General features: G+C 36.9%; 1 protein-coding gene across 1 annotated transcript in view; it reads left to right on the forward strand.

The window, feature by feature from the left end:
* Window positions 1-19,084, forward strand: part of LOC140138675 (potassium channel subfamily T member 2-like) — a 477,469-nt gene that overhangs the window by 306,760 nt on the left and 151,625 nt on the right. The window contains exons 3-4 of the mRNA XM_072160421.1: window positions 9,412-9,491; window positions 11,892-11,991. Of these exons, the coding sequence (XP_072016522.1) occupies window positions 9,412-9,491; window positions 11,892-11,991 (180 nt within the window). The remainder of the gene's footprint in view (window positions 1-9,411; window positions 9,492-11,891; window positions 11,992-19,084) is intronic.

Genomic DNA, 19,084 nt, shown 5'->3' on the forward strand with positions numbered 1-19,084 from the left:
CAAAACTGATATCTACTGCTCATTGCATAAATTGACCTAAAACTTCTATCTACTGCTAAGAGTATTATTTTACCGCAAAGTTTGATCTTTATAGCAGTATTTTACCAAACAAAATTCTATCTTTAATCACACCATAAATATTATCTACTGCTGAAAGTATTATGTTACCAGATGTTCTAGATTAAAAATAAATAAATACCTATTCCCCTTGTCGGATTTATTATGATTTATTTGGTTTCCTGTGTATTTGCACTACATTTAAGAAAAGAGTAGAAGCTTAAAAGTTGCCAGAAATAGTGTTAAGAAGAATCTCATGTATGCATAATTGTCCTAGTTTGCTTGCCACATCCTGTCTTTGATGCTGATGTTAGGGACATTTATCCTTACTTATATACAATGAAAACACTGATGTAAATCAGGTAATACTTGCTTAGTTGCTGTCACTCTCTCCGTGCAGGTGTCAAATGCAGACGACAAGTTTCATTTTTTTTATTTCAAAAATTTCAAAATTGTACATTGTCATGCCCATATTTGGAATCAGCATGAAAAATGCATTAAAATGAGTACAAACTAGCAAAGTATTGGTTCAGTGGTTCTTGGGATAGCTATTGATTTTTTGAGAAAATATCTCAAAACTTTTTTATGTTAATTCCTATAGTATGAAGAGCATTATCCACTTCCTGCCCTGTGTTGTACTGATATCTTCATTATGTTGATCTAGCAAACAGGTCTTGTTATTGCAAAAAGCTAGGTTTTTTCCAAGTTTTCTGTTCTTGATGACATTCTCATCCAATAAAAGCATAAACATTATGGCTTGTATGCTACTAAAAGGTACTCCACACTTCCTTGCCATTCTGATAATTGTAAATTTAAACTTATGATCTCAACACGAAATTAAGACGTACCTCAAATTTTCGGTCACAACTTTGACCTTCATCTGGAGACTGGCAACCCAAGTTTGGGATCAGTGACATTTTGGACACTTGACCCCAAAACCGTCGTACCTCTGGGTAACTTAGTGCCCCGTCGCGGTTGAGAGATGGTTGGTTGACTCTGATGTAAATTGACTCCTTCACACCCTGACGCTAGATAATTTGAAAGGGGTGTGAATTTACATCAGAGTCAACCAACCATCTCTCAACCGCGACGGGGGCCAATACAAGTTACCCAGAGTGTACGACCGGGTTTTGGGGTCAAGTGTCCAAAATGTCACTGATCCCAAACTTGGGTTGCTAGTCTCCAGATGAAGGTCAAAGTTGTGACCGAAAATTTGAGGTACGCCTTAATTTTGTGTTGAGATCATAAGTTTAAATTTACAATTGTGAAGTCTACCAACACAGATGAACTTTCATGCTAACATATTCTGATGTTGATAACCTTTAGATTTGGATTTTCTGGTGCAGATAAGATAAAATATTGGCAAATTTCCATGGCGGTTATATTGTTCAGTTGTTCCAGTCAACCTGTTTCCTGACAGACCTGCAAAGAAAAACTCCGAAAAAGAAAATACCTCATTCAGCACGCACAATGCGAGTTTATTCACTCAATTTATACCCATTTAACAAAATCGCCTTGCACTTTGTGTGCGCAGTATAATCAGGTTCTGTAAGTGCATAGCCCCTTCAGGTTGATATTTCTGGCTACACTTAAATCACACAGACTGTGATGCGTGATGTTTGCTTGATTGTGATAGGCTTTTAATCTCTACAGACTATCATGACTAGTCACGTCTTGTAGAAGTAAAAGTGAGAGTCGTGACTAATTACAACATTTGCAATCAGAAAGTAAGGTGCTCACATGGGCATTTTCAGTTGATCTTCCACGTAGGGAGTGTCAATTTTAAATGGGGTTACCCAGGGCAGGATTGACCTTTTTGGGGGCCCTGGTCCAGGCCAAAATTTGGAGGCCCCCAAACGCACCGTGAAGAAGGCATGTGCACTGAGAGGCCAAGGTTTGCTTTAGGTATAAGATCAACAGTGTCGGTGGAAGCATTACAATTTAGAGGGAGACGAGGGTAGAATTTACTATGACATTTACGCACGAAGTAGGCCAAAAAATTCAGTTCTAGACTATTTTAGCCCAAATTGAAGCTGACTTTTACTATATTTTTTAACCTATTTTGGCCCAAAACATGGTGTTTTTTTCGGCTAAAATGCAGCACAGGGCACTTTTGGGGGCCCCCTAAATTTTTGGCGGGCCGTTCAGAAATTTACCCCCCCCCCGGCTCATAGCCCAAAATCTAGCTTTTATTTTGCCTGCTAGACAGTAGACCAGACAGTGTTGTAGAGAGTTGGGATAACGTAAATGAGAAATGGCAGAGTGCTGCTATTCTAAGCATAAAATAACAGACAGCGAAAACAGTGATAGTCTCTTAACCAGATAGGTCAACACGGCATACATGTATGAGAGAGGAAATGGGCTATTCCAGTTGAAATACACACTACCCCTGTGGAAGATTTTGGAAATATGTTCCACAGGGGGAGTACGTTTTTCAAATGTAAGTGGTCAGGGTTAATCATTTAGAAATGCATACTCCCCCTGTATGATGGCTTTACCTGTACATTTCACAACTGGAGTGAGTATATTTCAAATGGAAGCTATCCAATTGTCGGTTCTATTCAACGCTTATACACCCTCCGTGGAAGACTTTAGCTAAATCTTCCACAAGGGTAGTGTGGATTTTAAATGGAATAGCCCAATACTTGCCAATAGGCTATTCCAGTTAAAATATGCACCACCTATGGAAGACATGACATTAATCTCCTACACAGGGAGTGTTAATTTCAAATAAGCACAAATCCTGGAAAAGGTTACCTATAGGTGACTCCATTTGAAATATACACCCCCTGTGTGGCAGATGAAGGTTATGTCTTCTATAAGGCTGAGTTCACATAGAAGTATACGGTATTCGCTATACGAAATACGCTCATTCTATCAGGCTGAGTCATATAGGAGTACATGTATACTATGTGAACTCAGCCTGATCGAATGAGCGTATTTCGTATAGCGAATAGTGAGTATGTCAGTTTACCCATTTTCTTCGTTTTATCAAATGCTTGTAACTTTACTTCTTGAGGTCACATTGCATTCAATGAGGTGTCATAATGTGCAGATAGTTCTATTAAAAAATAATTTACCCACATATGGTTTAGGTTTTTAAAATTAGGACGGTATACGCAGCACTAAAATCGAACACGCACGATTCCCACTATACTATACTATACGTAGGTATACGGCCTTTTCTTATGTGACCCGGTGCTATGAAATTACCTTGCTCGATTTAAGCTATACGCTGCACCTGCAAAAGCGTGCAACGATACCGAATAGTATACTTCTATGCGATCGTAGCCTTATGTGACCCGGTACTATGAAATTGCCTTGTTTCGATTTAAGCTATACTGGCGTGCACCTGCAAAAGCGTGCACCGTATACCGAATAGTATACTTCTATGTGATCGCAGCCTAAGGGGTGTATGGATTTAAACGGGAATAGTCCATCAGAGGATGTACTTAGCAATCTGCATTGACGAAAGTGTTTCATGAGCAATGTGCAGTATTGATTTAAAGGTTCTCAGTTGTCCAGAATTGCTTTTAGCAGGGATGAGATTCTTCCTCAGATTAGAGGAATTCCTCCTTTTTGATTTTTTCTTCTCTGTACAAAAGTATAGGAGAGACTACACTTTCCTCCTCTTTTTGGTGCTTTTCGTCTTTTTTGATTGAACCTCCGTCTCATGCCGGTTTTAGTGGAAAAACATTAAACATGTGAGACAGTTGATAATGACAAGTTGAAGATTCTTTTCTAAATTTAATTTCAATGAAAACACCCACTCATACAATTGGGTCAACTTGGTATACATATCAAAACTCATTATATACCGTCCAATTTTCAAAATGAAAAAAAACCAACATGTTAATGCACATGTTATCCATAAACTAGGCCTACATCTAATTACATTCCTACCTTGTCTATTATAAACACACAACCTGATATTTGAAATGATAAGTATGTTGAAAGCAAAATTATACTTGATGTATATGAATATACATCATGATATGAATGTATGTCATTATTTAAATGTGCGCGTAATGGTTTGTGATCCATATTATGAAAAGATTATATTGAAAAGTGAGTGCTTTTGTCGATAAGAGTCTCAGTTTAAAGGTACTGAAAAATTTGAAAGATTAATACATTGAATTGCTCAAATTAAATCAAAATTAAATACCTTAACCAATCACAAAATACATTAGAATTTATAAATTTACATGAATTTTGGTCTTTTGGTCTGAATAAGTATAAAAAAAGATGCACTGTCATTTTTATTTTCTTCAAGTTTGTGCAGGTTGTATTTTTAGTTAGAAAAAAATTGCCCCTCCAGCCCCAGGGAAGCTAGTGTTCACTCAAGAGCCCATTTATTCATTAGATGCTATAGGATCCACAACTGATAAGTACCTCCCTAACACTTTTTGAAATAAATCAAAAAAATATTTTACCAAAAGCATTTGGGGGGAATTTATAAGTTGTAGATCCTAAAGCAGTCTATAATAACGAATTGATTAATTCGAATTAAACAATTCATCGAGTGGCCATGGGCAGCGCCATTAGACATGTTACAAGACTACCAAGTGACAGGTGATGGACCGTACCCACACAATTGAATAGGCACTTTTTTGATAATTTTCATCAAGGTTACTCAAAACTTACCTAGCTAATTTATTATACATCAGGGGTCTCTGGCTTTTTAATATGTTATGAAAAACTTAATTTTAAAAATATCTACCGACGGAAATAAAAATCCATCGACGGATAGTCTTGTTATGCTCTCACAAACTTAGAAAAAAATCTGAAAAATCCAAAATTTTGGTCTAAAACATGCCCAAGGTTACTGCTGTCCCATTCAAAAGTACAGGAAGACCACCTACAGCGTTGAGGTCAGCTTTCTAGATTTCCTGTCTTCTGGCTGTAATGGCTACTACCCAGTGCTAACATCAATGAATTGTTTAATTCGAATTAATCAATTCGATATTATAGACTGTAAAGTATAGCGATATTGTCATATTCAGTTCAATTTCAAACTATAAAGATGTGACAGCAAACATTTATTCATAACTAGGCTTAAATCTAATTCCATTCCAATGTGAGTGAAAGGACATTCTTATCTTGTCTATCGTAACAAACACATTACCGGATATTGGAAATGACAAGCATGTTTGTGTTTATATGTGTGCGTGATGGTTTGCTGATCCACATCGTGATAACCAATATGACGATGATGCGACTCTGAGTGTCTTTGTCAATAAGAGTCTCGGTTTAAAGGCACAGTAAAAAATTGAGTTCCATATTTTGATACCTTATCGAGTGTTACAAATCAAGACACATAACACGCTCAATCTGAGGCTATTGATGGATGTGTTGATGCTACGCTTTATTCCATACTGTACGCATATTGTTATAGAGGGCCATACAGCGGGCTGTATGCATATTGTAATGTACAAATAGTAGCCTGGGTTCAGAACAGTAACCTTAGATCATGCAATGTCTATCAAGACAGACTCAATGCTGACTTCAACATTAATTCTCAGGGCCGTAGCAAGGTTGAAAAATGTGGGACGGCCATCAAAATGTGGGGTGGCCAAAATACAAATATACAGCGAAATTAGAATAAAGCTATCAAGAAAAACATAATAAATTTGTCAAAAAGTGATGCAGCCATGGCCTACCAATTTGGCGCAAAATTGCCGCAAAAGGTTGAAATGTTCTTATTTTGGGTTTTTTCTAAGGAGCAACAGGGGGTGGCTAGTGTGTGGGCTTGGGGCATATGCCCCCCCCCCCATGGTGCCACCACTGCCTGTTAGGTAATAGGTCTACATGTTATTGTGATTCTGATGTCTTAAAGTGTCACAAAAAGTGGACCAGTCTGACAAGTGTAACATTAAAATGTTCCAAATCATTAAACATGTATAATGTGAATAGAAAGCAAAATTAAACTTCTATGCTACTCATATCGATACACTCACTGGAGCACTTTCACCTGCTCAATGGCATCTTCAGTGTATGATATTGCTCTGGAGATTTGTTGTTGCTAATGATGTGTATTATGCGGCTGCATGGCTATGGATAGTTTGCCACAAGAGTCTCAGTTTAAAGGTACTGAAAAAAAAAGATTCAACAGATGAGATATACTCTATTTTGCTATACCTCCAGTCAGCGGCGCTTGCTTTGAAGTTTAGTGTGTGTTAACTCGACCAAGGTTTTAGCTAGCCCAAGTTAAGTGCAGGCTAATTTTTACTATCCAATCGGAGTGCTGGCTTGGAGCACAATCTTTTTATAGAACGCGAGGTATAAGGGAATAGGCTTTAGGGGTATCACCCCTAGAAGTTTTTTGCAGTGGCAGTGCCAGGAATTTATTTCGGGGCAAAGTGAATTTCAGGGGGCAAAATCAGCAAATTTTTGCAAAATTTCCTCAAAAGTGGAAATTTTCGTAAATAAAATAAAAAAAATAAAATTTTTGGTCTTTTTAAAATAAAAAAAACCCATAATTATGCTAAATGCTGGTCACACCCAACCGGCGCCGACTGGCATAGCTACAACCCTGAACTCAACATTTAAATGTTTTCTGTCAAACATTTAAGGGATCTGGATGGAATGAGCGTTTCGACAGTATTTTTTGTAGGACATGAGAGCGCATAAGACATATCGAATTGCATTCTGAATACGAATAATGTCTTTCTGATATCAAATAATTTTCATTTTTTGAAATTCACGATATAATACAAATTTTATGACAAATTATTAAAATGTGTTATTTTTCACATTTTTGATATATAACAGTCCTCAAAGTAAATTTTATAAATCTAATGATATATTAGCTGGGAGAAAAAGCCGATGGGGTGCTCTCATCTCCCACAAAAAATACTGTCCAAACGTTTATACCCCATCCCTTAAAGGCACTGAATAAAAAAAAGATTTGAGAGATAAGGTGTGTGACGATATATTGTAAATTAAGTTTGGTAGTTTTTAAATCTATAAAGGGCATTGAGGAATCTGAGATTCACAATGCGCTATATAAATACTGTTTTTTTTAAATTATTATTATTATACAGACATATACATAATGATGAACTACTTTTGTACAAGAAACGATTACGTTGACTGAATTTGTTAAACCTTACTGGGCATCACCCCTAAAAAACAAGTTTTGTTGGGTCTTCTTTAAATGAAAAAAATCATATGCTAAAAAAATATTTAAAAAAAAATTGTGTTCTGGTCTGCTAGCATCAATCTTGGTTACAACCAACTGGCGCCGACTGGCATAGCTACAACCCTGAACTCAACATTTAAATGTTTCTGTCAAACATTTAACATTTTGTATTTGCTGAGTAGTCATTAAATTTACTCGTGCAAAATTGGGACATTGCGGAAACCGTGATTACTGTGTGTGACGTATTCAAGAGCGACCGGTAGTCTAGCTCAGCTGTGTATACATACTCATACATAATGATGAATTAGTTTCGCACAAGAAACGATTACGTTGACTGAATTTGCTAAGCCTTGCAGAGTAAAGGAGCCTCTCTAGTTTGGAATTTAAAGCATCAATCACGGTAGTGGATGTATGAAATTCACACAATTCTGATATTCACATGATTTTATTGTACTTTGATGTAATAATAAAGAGAGATTTAATATAGCGCCCAACGCAAATAGCCTCTGGGCGCTTTACAAAACATAAAACCTAGGGAACAAAAATTTTAAAAACAATATTTAGCCTAACTTAAGGGATCTGGAATGAGCGTTTTTGAGCATTTCGACAGTATTTTTTGTGGGACATGAGACCACATCAGACATATTGAATTGCATTCTGAATACGAAGAATATCTTTCTGATATCAAATAATTTTCATTTTTTGAAATTCACGATATAATACCAATTTTATGACAAATTATTAAAATTTGATATTTGTCACATTTTTTGATACCGTATATAACAATCCTCGAAGTAAATTTTATAAATCTAATGACATATTCTTAAAGTGTATAAAGCTGGGAGGAAAAATGACGATCAATTGAAAATTTTGACCTTTCATATTGAAGATATGGATTTTTTTCCCAAAAGACCTAATTTTTTTTGGTGTTTTGGGAAAAAAATCCATATCTTCAATACGAAAGGTCAAAATTTTCAATTGATCGTCGGCTTTTCATCCCACCTACATACACTTTAAGTATAAATCATCAGATTTATAAAGTTTACTTGAAAGTACTGTTAAATATCAAAATATCAATTTGTAATCATTTGCCATAAAATGTGTATTACATTGCGAATTTCAAAAAATCAAAATTATTTGATATCAGAAGGACATTCTTCAGATTCAGAATGCAATTTGATATGTCTGATGTGCTCTAATGTCCCACAATAAATACTGTCCAAACGCTCATACCCCACCCCTTAAACATTACACATACACAAATATATGTACACTAATATAATGGGCTATTCTATTTAAAATCCAAGCTACCCCTGTGAAATATTTTGGAAATCTCTTCCACAGAAAGAGTATGAATTTCAAATGGAACGAGCACATTAGGCAGCTCCATTTAAAACTCACTCTACCTCTGTGGAAGATTCAAGTTGAATCTTACTCAGAGGGTGTATGAAAATCAAATGGAGCTGCCTAATGTGTTAATTCCACTTGGAATTCATACTCCCTCTGTAGAGGATATTTCCAGAATCTTCCACAGGGGTAGTGTGGATTTCAAATGGAACAGCCCAATGTGAAAGGAAAACAAGCCAGTAGTAACCAAACTCTTGGTTCTGTAATTTTAGATAAATAAAACAAAATCAATAAATTTAGTCGGTCCAAATCGGAGATGTTTAATTTACCAGAATCCTGGAATTGGGCTATTCCGTCTAAAATCCACACTACCCCTGTGGACAATTTTAGAAATATCTTACACAGGGGTTGTATGTTTTTCAAATGTAATTAGTCAAGATTTTGTGGTTATTTTAAGCCAAAATAATGAGATAAAATGAAAGAAAACCCATTTACTATCTTGGCAACTTAGCTACGGTGTTCTGGTGAATCTAATGTCTTAATCTAATGTCTTATTTTAATCATAAAACATTGATCAAGTTTGAATTAATGTCTTAAAATGACATTAATTCAAACTTAATCAATTGTCCTTAGGCATAATGAATTTGGCTGAATCCAATTAGGTGTAAGTTGGGAGGTGTAAACATTTCGCCCACAAATCGTGTTTGAAAAAAACAAAAAAAAACAAAATCAATTGAAAAGATTATGGCTGCAACTCTTATATCTTTGTTACGAGACTAACCTTAGTGTTCTCATCTGCCCCCTGCAGTTTATATATCTTACTGCATTAAGTTATTAACCATATTTTGTGTTTTATATTTTTTCAGAGTGCGTGTGGAATTCTTTGTCAATGAGCAGTCCTTCAAGCAGAGATTACAACTCTATTTTATAAAGAATCAAAGATCAAGTAAGTTTCTTCAAATAAATGCCCCCGGGGGCGTTACATTTTCCCAAAGGGGGGCGTTTATTCAAGGTCAATTTTAGAACGATAATTCCCGTTAAAATCATTAGGTAAACTTAAACCTCACGCTAAAATGACGAACTATGAACTAGAAACACTGACTTCTGGTTCACTTCCGGGTTTCCAATCCAGATTTTCGCCAATTATTGATGCTATTATCGACCATGTGGACAACTTGGTAAGCTTACTACAAAAGATAGCATGGAAATATCGGCATTTTTGTAACATCATGGTTGAAAAAAGTGGTGGGGGCGTTTATTTGAGGGGGGGCGACTATTTGACGAAATATGGTATGTGTTTTCATTTTTGTGTACAACGAGAATCTGCAGTATTGAAAAAGTATATTATCCAAAAAATTTTTAGCATTTGTTCAGAAAAGTCCTGAAATGAAGAGTGAATTTTCTGCTCTTAAATGTTCAATTTATGTATAATTATCAAGGCTTTAAGGGGTACTACACCCCTGTGGTAAATTTGTGACTATTTTTGCATTTTTCTCAAAAATTAATAACACACTGGTAACAAAAGTTATGTATATTATTGGGGCAAGGAATCCAATTACTACACTGAAATTTCAGTGAATCAAGACAAGCGGTTCAGTAAATATGATAGGAAATGAGGTACCTCATTTTCTATCCCAAGTATCGAACCGCTTGTCTTGGGTCACTGAAATTTCAGTGTAGTAATTGGATTCCTTGCCCCTATAAGGCCCTTCGCAATTGATTATTAGTTTCCTGTTACAGATTTTGAAAAAGGGACGAGGTGACTTTTAAATATTAATTATCTTTTATTTTCTTTATTTAGTTTGAACTATTACAAGCAACTATTGACTCGTTTTGACTAGAGCAGGCATTTAATTATTTCACAACAATATTTGATTTAGGCCTAAGTGAAGGTGGAGTTGTACTCTTTGTTCATTCATCATTATTGTCAGAAAATGGCAAGTAGAAGTAGTTGAATGTTATTTTAAAGGAGAAAATTAGAAATAAAAATAAAATAATTAATTATTTTGAGATTTTCAATTTTGGACGCGGGCGGTAAACAGGAAACTAATAATCAAGTGCGAAGGGCCTAATATACATAACTTTTGTTACCAGGGTGTTATTAGTTTTTGAGAATAATGCAAAAATAGTCACAAATTTATTGAGGGTGTAGTACCCCCTTAACAGCAATATCATGGTTAACAAATATATTTGCTGGATTTCTAAAAAATTAAATGAGGTAAAGTGTTTCTAGTACAGAAAACATAATTGTGTGGGTTATAAATAATTTGTTTATGCCAAACAAAACAAAAATGTGCGTCATATTCCATATCTTTTCATCTCCTCTCTTTCTGCCACTCATCACCTGTCTTTTTCACTCCTTGTCTTCATGTTCTTCCTTTTCCTATAGTTGTAAATGTGATACTTTCAAAAGAAAAAAAAACAGGCTAATGGCACCCTTGCCTTTATTGAAAACATTAAATCGATGCAAAGGCATATATGCTCATACAGCACAGGTGAAAAACCAGTATGACACAAGTGAATGGAAATCAACTGTGGATAAGAAAGAATCACACCAGCAAGACAAGCCCTGATGTATTATTCACGACAGAATTCCCTCTCAGTTCCGCACCAGATGATGCGGAGGTCAAGTGGCGATACAATCCTCATCCCAGCGGGCCCATCCTTCGAGACTACTAGTGTTTGCACTGTAGTATTATCTTACATTGTGTAATCAATGGCCGCACATTTTTGCTTTTCTGGTTACCTGTATGGATATTCCTGCCATGGTGGAATGGGCTATTCCATTTAAAATCCACACTAGCCCTGTGGAGGATTTTGGAAATATCTCCCACAGAGGGAGTATGTTTTTCAAATGTAACTGGCCAAGATTAACTTTTTGAAACCCATATTTGCCACATATTATGGCTCTACCCATATCTTTCACAACTGGAGTGAGTATTTCAAATGGAAGTTACCCAATTGTCAATATTCTATTTAAAACTCATACTCCCTCTGTGGAAGACTGCCGCTAAATCTTCCGCAGGGGTAGTGTGGATTTTAAATGGAATAGCCCTATGGAATTGGTTTGGAAGGTTAGGGGTGGATTTTGGTAGGGTATTTGACATTGATACAAGAAAGAAGAAAAATATGGGACAGATCTGGTCCAATCAGGCTAAAATGAGCAATAATGAACTGAGATAAAGGCACAAAAAGTGAGGAGGAAAAAAAAGAATATAAGAAAATGGACATATAAAAGGTTCATACCTTGGCAATCAAGTAAACCTGTCACTACCAGTATTTTCAAGCCCTCCTGAAGAAAATGGCATCCCCCTTATATCATGTATGTTTTTTGTTTCTTCCATAGGTTTACGAATCCGTCTTTTCAACTTTATCATCAAGCTTACGTCATGTTTTTTCTATATAATCAGAGTACTCACAGATGATAGTCCAAATATAGACTCCAGGTAAGCCAATAAGATATCATAAATGAAATCAAATATTCTGTCTGTCCGTGCCATGTCACTTCCGGTTGAATTTGAAGTGATCAACATTGATATTTAGCCTCCTTCACAGCCGGTTTCTGTTGTTCATAACAAAGTATGAGCCACATGAAGCTTGGGCATAAGACTAGAAGTATAGCCCGGATGTTGGACCGACAGAATAGTTCATCTTATGAACACTCAGTGGCATGTGGGGACTTCTCACAAGGGGAAGCTGCCCCATCCTCCCTTTAGCTATACCACTGAATACTTCAAACTTTGCTTCAAACCTTGGGAGGTTCTTTTCAAATAAAGAAAACATACCGTAACCCTAACCGTACCGTGTACTACAAAATACTACTTGATATGTGCGCTGTTCGTGCATGCATCCCACGTGGTGTGATGACGCAATCGCCCTAAGTGATATATAGGCACGGTTTTGCTGGCCAGCGAAGCCCAAGACCTGTGGCATGGTGTTGCCGACCGTGTGCTTGGCATGCGAGGGGTCTCGGGTTCGAATCCCACCCAGAGCAAACAACTTCTTTCTTTCTTTTCTCTCTTTATTCCTTCCTTCTTTCCCTACCCGTCGCCAAAAAGCCCTTAGGCTGTTAGGGTTAATGGGCCCATAAAAGCAAAGAAAAGAAACCTCAGGGGCCGTAAAAAGGGGAGCACTGACGTTCATTTTACCCCAGGGCCCGTAATGACTCTTGGCGGCACTAATTTTAAGCCAAACTAAAGTCTAATGAAGTAAAATGAAAGAACATTCACTTACTATCTTAGCTGCATGATTGTGGTGTTCAATGAGGGATAATATGACTATAATTCCAACTTGCTCTGTTGTCCTGAAAACACATTGAATATGGCTGAATCCATTAAGATGTAAGCTAGGACACATGTATTTGCATTACAAATATGCAAAACAAATCAAGTTTGAACAAAATTAACCAATTTCATTTTAAAAGATTTAATGGTTTCTTAATGATAAAAAGATACAGCTCATTATCTGTGAGTATGATCATTAAGGTTCTTGATAGTATTATCATGTCTCTTTCTAGACTAGACAACATGAAACTAGGCCTATAGGTTAATTGGTACATAGACCAATAACTTACTGGATGGCATGCATGTTTGTCTACAACTGATGAGACAGACTAGCCAGACATTACTTGCAACTTGATCAGGAAATCACACCAACTGTTCCATTAACCTCATGAGAACTGCCTGCCGATTGGCCAAGATGAATATTGTGTCTAATTTTGAATCAATCAAGGAGGGTATTAATAAGATCATCTGCAAATGCAAGTTTAAAGCCTAGTCATAATTGGCAATTGAAATAAGCATTTGAAGTTATCAACCAATCAGAAATGCTGTTAGATGACCAGTAGTGTCCAAGGGGTTAAAAGAGATTTACGTCATGTAGCCGATACGCAATTACTGAAAGTAGCCACACAGTTACTGAAAGTGATTTTAGATGGTTTTTTGTGGCGCCCTCTATGGAGGCGCGCCACAATATAGGCATGAATTTGTGAAAAGCTTCTAATTTCACTCTTGCTAGATTGACTTCACAATTGTTTTGCTAAAATCATGCCCAGCTCAGAAATAAAACCACAATTTGCTTGGATTTTATTTTATTATTGTTTTCTGATATGCACGGGATAAAATGGTGAGCGTATATTCTTTGTTTAAAATACAAAATTAGGATTTATAAAACACCAAATAAATCCTGACCTTTGTATGCGTTCAACCAGTTTACCGTGTGCCTTAGAACCCGATAGACGGGGATATTTGACCATACACTAGGATCCACAACATGCTCATCTATCATGGGAACAGTTCTTAAACCCTAATACATTTGTACATTCATCCTTTGAAAATTTGGATACACAAACTCATACTCGGCAACTTGAGGTCAAATTTTGCACTATGATTATGTAATTGAGGTTATTGGGCTGTGCCATTGGGATGAGACTCTTGTGGTCCATAGTGATAAGATCAATTAACGAGGCCTCTGAAACTGATGGCTTTTGTTTGCTAATTATACCATAGAATCTATATAGCGGTTATTGCCAAAGTTGCAATATGGTGGCACAATTGGGCGGCAAACTGTATGCAATCAACACGTCATATTAATTATACATGTTCTACATTGTTGTATTTTAAAACACTGAAGACCAAAATTGACTAGCTACTACCTCCATGATTGGATTAAGTAAATAACTAAATCCTGTTATCTACCCAGCAATGTTTGCTTATCTTAATAATTGTAACAAACTGTAGTGTACTAAATGGTATAAGACAGAAAAGGCAAACAGACAGAAATTTAGAGTTTTAAATTAGAGAGTTGGCAGGAAGTTGTAAGAGTTAAATTGTTATGCATTTGGATATGATTGGTGTAAGCGCGAAAATGTTGAATGTCAGATCAAAGTCATCCGAGGTGAATTAAGTAATGTCAATCACAAATTACAGGTCATTTGAGGTGGACTAAGTTTATATTTGGATTGTCAGAAGACCTTCCCCAATCAAACACATTTCTCTTGCATTTGATCATCTTCTACTCTTCCCTAGAAAAATCATTATAATACCAAATCTACACACCATGGAATTCACCATATCACGTCCAAGTTCACATTTGGCGCCACATTCCTTTTTTAAAGGAATTTTTATTTTGTATTAACAACATGGAAAACTATTGTCTGGAACTTAAAAGACAAGGTAAATGCTGCGTCGGCACATTAAGTAAAAGTTATAAATGGGGTTCCACGTAAAGTATTGATATGTGCAGTATGATCATTAGGCCTATATGGCCTAACGCTGTGGATGTAAGTCCTTGAACATGACAAAGTCAACAAAAACATCTCTTCATCAGTGATGGAGCTCTTGTCTGAATCAAAATAAACAATTAACCAAACAATAAAAAAAAGTAACAAGTAAATAAAGCAAAACAACATATAAATCATGATTGTTGACTATAAACTTTTTTGATGGGAAGCATCTTGGTCAGGGCAGGCCATTAGCTGCTGCAGTAGGGTACACTGCAAAAACGTTGGTGTTAAAAGTAACACAGAGGGTGTTGATTTTAACACTGGGGTGGTGTTCTGAGAGGTCCACACTTTTTGGTGTTAATGAAACACTGCCAAGTGTTATTTTGACACTACGAAGTGTTATTTTGGTACTGTATCCTGGTGTTAATTTTATCCTTTTTCCGGTGTTAATTTCCTATTCAACACCGCTGGGTGTTGATTTGATCCTTTTGCCTGAATTTTCTATATTCAACACCACTGTGGTGTAAATTTAACACCACCGGGTGTTGATGGAACATATTTAACACTGCAACGGTGTTCTGAGAGGTCCACACTCTTTGGTGTAGAAGTGACACTGGTACGGGTGTTGAAATTATCATCTTCAATCATTGTTAACATCTTAATCAATGAGCGTGAATTGTTTCTTTTGCTTCTGGTGGTTTACACCCAAATAATAGATCACTTAGATCTACAAGAAAGTCCATGTATGGCAAGCCACATCATTCATAAATGCGAGTTTTGCCCGCTATACTGGTCGAGGAGCCCGCTATACTGGTCGAGGAGCACGCTATACTGGTCGAGGAGCACGCTATACTGGTCGAGGAGCACGCTATACTGGTCGAGGAGCACGCTATACTGGTCGAGCAAGCACGCTATACTGGTCGAGCAGCACGCTATACTGGTCGAGCAGCACGCTATACTGGTCGAAGTTTCACCACGCCGAACGGCGAAGTTTCACTACGCTTGAACGGCGAAGTTTCACCACGCTTGAACGGCGAAGTTTTCCACGCTTGAACGGCGAAGTTTTTCTGACGTCGATCTAAAATATTCACGTAGTATAATAATAATAGCCTACACGTATTATAATAATGTTTAAAAATATTTTGCAATATGAAGGCAATATCGTGTTTTACAACCCACTGTTTTTGGCTCCAAAGTTGGACTCACTAGCTTACTGAAAATTGGTCGCTCTATGAAAAATGACAGGCCCTACATTTATATATCAGGTTTTGCCCTTTGAAAATGTGACTGAAGTTCTGTTTAATGTGTAAAAATGGAAAATAAATTGGAAATATCACAAATGAAATTAAAAGAAAATTGTGCTGTGTTTTAATTTAAAGGTTCTTCTTTTCTTTTTCGTATTATGCCTATAAATTAACATAAAAATGTTGCCGCTCTTTTCTAGTTACCGGTATTCCTCTTATCATTCTTGACCAGATAGCTCGTGATTTTTATTTATGTGGCCCTTTAAGTATTTCTTTATTTTGGTTTCATGTGTAGGCCTATATAACATCATATAATATCATCATATACATTTCACTTTTTTATGATTTTTCATTATTTTATTTTTAATTCTTAATTGTGGGCATCCTCTCTGATGTGGTCTAAATGTTTATTACACAATAAAAAGTGCTTGTCAGGAATGTGCTTTGAATTATTGAAGGAAAACACATTTTTGGGAAAACTGGATTTTTCTTTTTTGAAAAGAAAAATAGACTCTTTTAATTTTTGGATTAAAAGAAATAGGCGTAATAGGCATACATAAAAAAAAAGGTAAAGGTAAAGGAGTCGATCCTGTATAAACAGCGATCGGAGTGCCCATCTCTCTTTCATTGGCGATTGGGCCAGACTCCTCCATGTAATCTTGCTATAGGGGATCGCTACACCTCCTCTACAGCGAGTCTGTTATACTTTTCCAGCATTTAAGAATGCCGGTACCCATATAAACACCTGGGTGGAGAGGAGTAATCGAGATAAAGTGCCTTACTCAAGGGCACAACACGATGGCGTCGACGGGGCTCGAACCCGCAACCTTGCGATTATGAGTCAGTGCCCGTTCCGCTAGGCCACCGTGCTCTCTACATATAGGCCTATTATGGGTAGGCCCTGCACATTAGGATCGGTCGGTGGAGTAGGCCCTACAAGTAGCCTACAACCAAACATTGTTTGTGGTCTTTGAATGCGGCTTTCCTTGTAATGCTGCAGTACTATCCGGGGAAACAAAGTAGGAAAATATATGAGACTAAAACCCATTGAGACTAAAACCATGGGCGGCACATCCCCGCATACATGTGAGTACCCGAGGGGGGGGGGGTGTTTCAAGGGCAAAAGAGTGCGCACGAAAAATGAACAAATTTCAGAGCATACCGGTTGACACTTAACCCGATCTTCAATAAATAACATTAATAAATAACCTGACTGATTGAATTTGCAACTAACATTGATTTAGGGGTTCATTCATAGGATTTGGGCATGATCGCTTAAACACTCGTATAAATCACGATCATGCCCGAAATCCTATGAATGAACCCTGTTCATACAACATTCTGAACATTGTTCAAGTAGCAATACAAATAATACGTGTGCCCGGCGCCACCCTTAGGGCCTATCATTTTTCCGTTTACGTACGGTATAGAGCGACCAATTTTCAGTAAACTAGGGAGTCCAACTTTGGCGCCAAAAACAGTGGGTTGTTACAATATTGCAGACAAGTTTTCCAAAATTGTTATTAAACATTATTATAATCCTACATGTAGTATTTTTGTGAACTATAAGTATTTTAGATCGACGTCAGAAAACTTCGCCGCTGCTCGGGCGTTGGAAACTTCGCCGTTCAGGCGTAGGAAACTTCGCCGTTCAAGCGTAGGAAACTTCGCCGTTCAAGGCGTAGGAAACTTCGCCGTTCGGGCGTGGTGAAAACTCGACCAGTATAGCGTGCTGCTCGACCAGTATAGCGTGCTGCTCGACCAGTATAGCGTGCTCCTCGACCAGTATAGCGGGCTCCTCGACCAGTATAGCGGGCTCCTCGACCAGTATAGCGGGCAAAACTCGCATTTATGAATGATGTGGCTTGCCATATCCATGTATTGCACATTTAAGATTTTGTATTGACACCACATGGTGTTAATCTAACAATCTAACACCGTAAATTAACACCAGAAGCTTCAGCACCAGCTCGGTGTTGCATATTCAACACCGGAGGTTTTGCAGTGTAATTGTCCCAATTGGCTATTCCATTCAAAATCCACACTCCCTTTGTGAACGATTTTGGAAATATCTTCCACAGAGGGAGTATGAATTTCAAATGGAAATAACACATTAGCAAGCATCTCCATTTGAAACTCACTTTCCCTCTGTAGAAGACCGGGGTAGAAGATTCAGGTTGAATCTTTCTCAGAGGGTGTATGAAATTCAAATGAAGCTGCCTAATGTGCTCATTCCATTTGAAATTCATACTCCTCCTGTGGCAGATATTTCCAAAATGTTCCACAGGGATAATGTGGATTTTAAATGGAACAGCCCAATACAAGCAAATATGCAGTGTTTTGTATAAAAAAAGAGGTGCAAGCAGGAAAGACGACTTCATATTATTAAAGTCAACTGTGTTTCATAAATAAAGCCACATGCAAAGCTATCTGTGATAAAAATTAATTTTCCATGCATATGTTCTGTAAACATTAAACTGATATTAGAGCACAATGCATAAAATTGTCATGATATGAAAACTAACTTGATGGTGTTGAAGCACTTGTCATTGAGAATCTGTAAAATATTAAAACACTGGAGTGGGTTTGCATTAGCTAGATTAGTATGAGTTACCTATGTCCCAGTTATCTATAAGTGGTGTGTCTTTGCTTGTAGTTTTTGTAATATATCCGCCACACCAAGGAGCACTTTAAATTAATACCAGAGATAGCAATTTCAAAGGACTGAAAAAAGAAACTAAATCAATGGCAAATAGACTAAAAGGTATGGAAGTCGAACATTAACTCTCCCCACATGGGTGTCGACTGCAGACAGCAAGTTTCAAATTTTCAAAAATTTTGAATTGGACATTTTCATGACCATATTTGGAATCGGCATGAAAAATGCATTAAAATGAGTACAAACAAGCCTAGTATTGGTTTAGTGGTTTTGGAGATAGCTCTTGATATTTTGAGAAAATATCTTAAAACTTGTGGACTTTATATGTTGAATTATGGCTAGCATGCAGAGCATTAAGGAAATAAGATAGACACTTGTGTTCCATTTAAAGATTTCCTTGAATCATGTAACAT

The sequence above is a fragment of the Amphiura filiformis genome, chromosome 18 (genome assembly GCF_039555335.1).
Source record: "Amphiura filiformis chromosome 18, Afil_fr2py, whole genome shotgun sequence".
Taxonomy (NCBI): domain Eukaryota; kingdom Metazoa; phylum Echinodermata; class Ophiuroidea; order Amphilepidida; family Amphiuridae; genus Amphiura; species Amphiura filiformis.